Here is a 6,164-nt window from a genome sequence, read left to right on the forward strand (position 1 = left end):
GACGCTCTTATGTGCGTTAACAACGGCTTTACTAGCGATTGTTCCTCTTGTCCCATATGGTCGTCTTGCCCCACCTTCTCCTACACATCATCCTTTTTGAGAAAAACGCATTTGAATGTTGAACATCCATTTTCAATTCCCATTTTAATATTAAAGCAAAATAAGATATTCTAAAGATAACAAAAGATGAAAAACGTTGCTTTTATTTATACTTGATCATCAAAATTCAATAAAACATAAGGGCTATATAAACAGGGACTGCTGATGGCAGAGATTTTGTTTATGTTACTTTATTCAAAATCATGATTAAACAGACTTTGCTGAAGTAACTTTTGCTCATTTTTTGGTGGAGAGATAGCTTATTAGGAGTACTTTCAGAATATGCAATAACCCAGAAAGTGTCAAAATGTACATGATGCCTTTTGAAATGTTACCGTCGATTTGTGCATCGACTTCAAGGCGGCGTACGATTCAGTCAAAAGAAACGAACTTTGGAAGATTATGGTACCATTATGGTTCTATAGAACACGGCTTTCCGTCGAAGCTAAAAAGACTGATTCGTGCAACGCTCGACGGAGCAAAATCAAGCGTGCGAGACATCTGAAGCTTTCGTAACGTTGGATGGATTGAAGCAGGGCGATGCTCTCTCGAACTTACGTTTCATCATAGCTTTGGAGGGTTGGAGAGTGGGGTCCTCGAAGGTCAGGCGTGCAAAGGAACAGTGTTCCACTGATCACCAAATCGCATATGCTGTTTGGATACGATGATGACATCGACATCATTGGTATCGACCGCCGTTCAGTGGAGGAGGCGTTCGTCCCTTTCAAGCGGGAAGCTGCGAAGATCGGACTGACCATCAACACTGCCAAGACCAAGTATCTGGTTGCTGGCAGAGCGCGTGGCAGTGCAGGTGGAGGTGTTTCGGAGGTGGGAATAGATGGGGAAAGATATGAGGTGGTGGATGAATTTGTATATCTTGGTACACTTGTGACGTGCGACAATGAAGTGAGCTGCGAAGTGAAATGGCGGATTAGTGCACAGCGCATTCTACGGTCTTCGTAGTCAGCTAAGGTCCTGTCGCTCTGTACGGTCACGAATCGTGAACGCTAAAGGAGGCTGACCAGAGAGAACTTTGGAGAAAAACAATTCGGCTCTGCTAAATATTTTTGAAAAATTCAAGGTGCTCGTGTTTCTGGGGACCCCAAAGTTCATGCTTCTCCTCGAGTTGAGCCTGTGTAGAAATTTTGTTGGTCTGTGTTATTGATCTGTTGTCATCATTCAATAAATTGATACAATAGCCAAATTACCGGTTTCGTACGTTCGCTTGATTGATTCTTTATTATTATTTCGTTTCGTCGTCAAACACTCACATTTTTATGTTCCTCGATAACTCTCACACGTTCACACACATAATCTCATTCATTCATATCTAAGCCCAATTGCTCGCGTGTCCCTCCCTCCCATCACAGAAGAAAGCATCTCTCAGCAGCAGCGCGCGCCGTTTGCCGCCTCGCAGGACTATTTTCCGCCACCGGCGCCACCGCTCTTAAAGTTAATTGAGTACGACCCGGTCGAGGGGTCCTGCTTCATCTCAAAGTTCTGCGTGGACAGCCCGAACGGCCGCAGGATCATGTTGCCGAGGTCCTTCAGCTTGCCCATCATCTCCTCCTTCATGCGCTCGTTGCGCTCCTGGATCTTGGGCGGAAGCCGGGCCTGGGCGGCCCGCGCCTCCGCGTTGTCCGGGTCCAGCTCCAGGATCTGCTTGAAGTCCTCGAGACTCTCGTCCAGCTTGTCCGCCTCCTCGTACAGGGTGGCCCGTCTGGAAGTGGATTCGATAATACTTAAAGAAACGATGTACCATCGGTCGTTCTTTGTTACTCAAGCCGGGGTTTGTTTCAAGCGCGTGGGTGTGTGAGTTTGGGTAAGTGTGTGGGGGGTGATGATGAGTTGCGTGCGTGATTTGCTCGATGATCAGTGCTTTCCAATTAGGCTGAAAACAAACAGTCTTAGACAAATTGTATTTTTGCTACTTATTTTAGAAGGGTCATTTTCAATTTCTTAAAGTCAGCTGCTTCGTCTGTCTGTCCAGTTTTCTTCGGTTAATTTCGAAATAACTTCTTAGATATGGTTCTGTAGGTCATGGCGTTTATATTTTAGTCAAAGTTACAATGAATAATGAAAAATTCCGTCCCGCAAAAATCAAAGCTCTTCAAGGAATGTACTCACAGCAAATCTCTCTTAAAAACAATGTTCAAATCAATCAAAATGATTACCTCAGCAGTGCCTTCAGGTACTTGGGGTTGTGCTCTATCGCTTTGGTGCAGTCGTCGATGGCCGACGGTTTGAAGTTGAGTTTAGTTTTGGCCGCCGCCCGGTTCGCGTACAGAATTGACCGTTCGGCGCTGAAATCCACCGGGCAGATCCGGAGCGCGGCCGTGTACATGTCGGCCGACTTCTGGTACTCGCCCTGCTTAAACAACTCGTTGCCCTCAGCCTTCAGCTCCTCTGCCTTGGCCTTGTTGGCCAGCCGTTCCTCCTCCGACAAACTCTTCTCAAAGTCCCGCTGCGATTCGTCGTCGATGTAGTCGTCCTCGCGTTCCCCGGACGAACTCTCCTCCGCCGCCGAACCCTTCCCCGTTAAAGTCTCCTCGTCCGAGCCGGGATCCGAGCGGCAGTCGACGAATTTGTCCGTCTGTTCCGACGACGACGAAGTGTTGGTCTTTGGCGATGTGCCCATGCTGAGGCCGGTGACCTGCTCGATGACCTCGTCCACGGCCTTCTCGTTCGCGTCCTCGAACCGTTCCTCGTCGCTGGTCGAAGTGTCCGCCAGCGTCGTCGTCGTCGTCGTCGCAGCCGTGGATTGGTCCTTTGAAGTGGGTTCCATTTTTTTCCACTTCCTTCTCGCGGTTGTGCAGATTTGACGTCGATCCGAAACTCAACCAACCAGGCTCGAAATTGGTGCTCTTTAGTTTGTTACGTACGAGATGTGTACTCGTTTAATCACTAATCGCACTTTAGTTAAGATTTATTCACTATTTTCTAACAAAATTTTCCTCAAAATTTCACGCACGCAAAATTCCTTCCACAGCTGTTTGGTCCGTTTTCTATTCGCAATGTCATTTGCGTGGTTGACGTTTTGCACAAACTGTCAAAACAAATTTAACCCTTTCGTGCCCGATTGCAGAAAAAAGTATCTGTAACGATTTGTTTGCAGACTTTTATTTAGCAGTACAGCAAACTCGTGCAGATCTAGAATAGGGTCCTAAAAATGAAAAAGAAAAACAAATCAGTAAATAAATCTAAATATTTCTTTTTTTCTTTTCTTCTTTATACTCTGCCGAGTTATTGTATAAATTCGACGAGTACTAAACAAAACTTTTGCAACGACTTTCATACACTTTTTTTTTGCATTTCCGAACACCACTTTTAAATAGGATTTTTTATTGAAACTTTGCTTTTTCCCCGCTTTAGATTGGCTTCCGTGTGTTTGGTCAACGTAAAAACCAAAGCAGTGTAGAAAAGTATTGCTTTTCGAAACAAGTAGACCTTTTCAGCACTCAAATGAACTTTCTTCATTCATTCTCTATGTCAAAAAAAGCCGTTATGCATCGTTAGTTTACCATACAAAACATTTGAATATTCGAAAATCTAATCGAAAAATTGTAGTTTATAATTAGGACCATTCAGAAAAAAAATTTACAATCAAAAAAATACCAATTGTTTTAATGACTTTTTACATATCACAAAACCTCGATTTTAAAAAACATGTATTACTTATTTATTATTAAATAGTCTTTTGAAGACTGAATTCGCATAAATAAGTCACCAAATCGATCAGAAAAACCCTTCTCAGGATATCAAATCAAATCAAATTCTTTGCTCTACAGCATTGCCTTGGCGCTCTTTATTGCGAGTTTCCTACTCGAAATAAAGACCCTCCAAACCTCTTTTTACACCTAAACTTCCATCCACCTTGGGATTCGAATTGACGACCTTGAAAATCTTAGGTCGGGACAAATTAAAGTTATCCTCATTTGAAGTTTTTGAACAATATTCCAGGGGACGAAATTTCGCCTATTTCAATTTAGTATTGCTATAAGTACACATCGTCGCCGTCGTGCTAACTTGTCACACGTGCATTTTGGGTCAAATTGAGAAGAACGCCTTTTTGTGCAGCTAACAATGCCTCACCTTTTTGTGATATTCTCAAGCTTGTAATAAAACACAATAATGCGGTTTTCTACGCACCGCTTTATTCGTCCATCTTCGTACCCAGACTGACTCACTCCCGCTCACACGCTTATCTTCCTTTACCTAAACTGAACACTAATTTAGGCATAACACGGCTAATCTAGAATACCACACTTTTGACCTTAACAGATCCCCAAAATTCGATTTCATTCCTGAGATATTCAATGAAAACCGAAAAAACTCAGTGCATTGTTGCCACTCTACATATGAGCAATTCTCTACCAAAACCGGAAATGGATTTTATTTGTATTTTTTGATTTGGCTCAAACTTTGTGGGGGCCTTCCCTATGACCAAAGAAGCCATTTTGCATCATTAGTTTGTCCATATAAATTTCCATACAAATTTGGCAGATGTTCATACAAAAATGGTACGTATATATTCGAAAATCTGTAACTTTTGAAGGAATTTTTCGATCAATTTGGTGTCTTCGGCAAAGTTGTAGGTATTGTTAAGGACTATTTAGAAAAAAATAGGTACACGGAAAAAAAAAATTCCCGATTTTTTTATTAACTTTTTTTTCACAAAAACTCAAATTCCCAAAATACGTATTTTTTGATTTTCGAGATTTTTTGATATGTTTTAGGGGACAAAAATCCGCAACTTTTGAGCTATAGAGAAACATGGTCAAAAAATCTGCCGCCGAGTTATGATTTTTTGAAAAACTGGTGATTTTTGGAAAAAATCGAAATTTTATACATACAATTTTTTTGACCTCATTTTTTTATGCAAGATTGAATTTGCAATCGAAAAGTACTTTACAGATTTTTTGATAAAGGGCTCCGTTTTCAAGATATAGCCACCGAAAGTTTGATTTTAGCGAAATATTTGCAGTTTTTCAATTTTTAAAAATAGTGACCATGAGTGACCATTTCTAGAAATATTTTTTTTGAAAAGTTCAGAAAATTTGCTATAAAATTGTCTAAGAGACATTGAAGATTGGACCTCTGGTTGCTGAGATAGAGCCGCTTTAAGAAAAAGAAACACGAAAATTGAAGTTTTCTAAGTCTCACCCAAACAGCCCACCATTTTCTAATGACGATATCTCAGCAATTAATGGTCCGATTTTTAATGTTAATACATGAAACATTCGTGAAATTTTCCGATCTTTTCGAAAAAAATATTTTGAAAAAAATTAAATCAAGACTAACATTTTAGAAGGGCCAAACTTTGAATATTATGCCCATTAAAAATGCTAGTATTGATTTAATTTTTTTCAAAATATTTTTTTCGAAAAGATCGGAAAATTTCACGTATGTTTCATGTATTAAAATTGAAAATCGGACCATTAATTGCTGAGATATCGTCATTAGAAAATGGTGGGCTGTTTGGGTGAGACTTAGAAAACTTCAATTTTCGTGTTTCTTTTTCTTTAAGCCGCTGTATCTCAGCAACCAGAGGTCCAATCTTCAATGTCTCTTAGACAATTTTATAGCAAATTTTCTGAACTTTTCAAAAAAAATATTTCTAGAAATGGTCACTCATGGTCACTATTTTTAAAAATTGAAAAACTGCAAATATTTCGCTAAAATCAAACTTTCGGTGGCTATATCTTGAAAACGGAGCCCTTTATCAAAAAATCTGTAAAGTACTTTTCGATTGCAAATTCAATTTTGCATAAAAAAATGAGGTCAAAAAAATTGTATGTATGAAATTTCGATTTTTTCCAAAAATCACCAGTTTTTCAAAAAATCATAACTCGGCGGCAGATTTTTTGACCATGTTTCTCTATAGCTCAAAAGTTGCGGATTTTTGTCCCCTAAAACATATCAAAAAATCTCGAAAATCAAAAAATACGTATTTTGGGAATTTGAGTTTTTGTGAAAAAAAAGTTAATAAAAAAATCGGGAAATTTTTTTTTCCGTGTACCTATTTTTTTCTAAATAGTCCTTAACAATACCTACAACTTTGCCGA

At 39.8% G+C, this 6,164-nt stretch overlaps 1 protein-coding gene across 2 annotated transcripts; it reads right to left on the bottom strand.

Moving 5' to 3' along the window:
- Positions 1-1,303: 1,303 nt before the first annotated feature.
- LOC120417908 (tetratricopeptide repeat protein 1) lies at positions 1,304-3,065 on the bottom strand. 2 transcript variants are annotated; one of them, XM_039580137.2, is made up of 2 exons: positions 2,274-3,065; positions 1,304-1,840 (listed from the first exon to the last, which is right to left on the bottom strand). In XM_039580137.2, the coding sequence occupies exons 1-2, from the start codon at positions 2,882-2,884 to the stop codon at positions 1,519-1,521; spliced, it is 933 nt and encodes a 310-aa protein (XP_039436071.1). In that variant the 5' UTR covers positions 2,885-3,065; the 3' UTR covers positions 1,304-1,518. The 2 variants fall into 2 exon arrangements, with proteins under 2 accessions (XP_039436071.1, XP_039436073.1); XM_039580139.2 differs by having other exon boundaries at positions 1,304-1,819; positions 2,274-3,061.
- Positions 3,066-6,164: the final 3,099 nt, after the last annotated feature.

The sequence above is a fragment of the Culex pipiens genome, chromosome 3, assembly GCF_016801865.2.
Source record: "Culex pipiens pallens isolate TS chromosome 3, TS_CPP_V2, whole genome shotgun sequence".
In the NCBI taxonomy this organism is placed as follows: Eukaryota; Metazoa; Arthropoda; class Insecta; order Diptera; family Culicidae; genus Culex; species Culex pipiens.

Coding starts and splice junctions, on each gene's coding strand:
- LOC120417908 (XM_039580137.2), bottom strand. CDS start 2,884: ATGGAACCCACTTCAAAGGACCAATCCACGGCTGCGACGACGACGACG. Junction 1,841..2,273: donor TACCTGAAGGCACTGCTGAG/GTAATCATTTTG, acceptor CGTTTCTTTAAG/TATTATCGAATCCACTTCCA.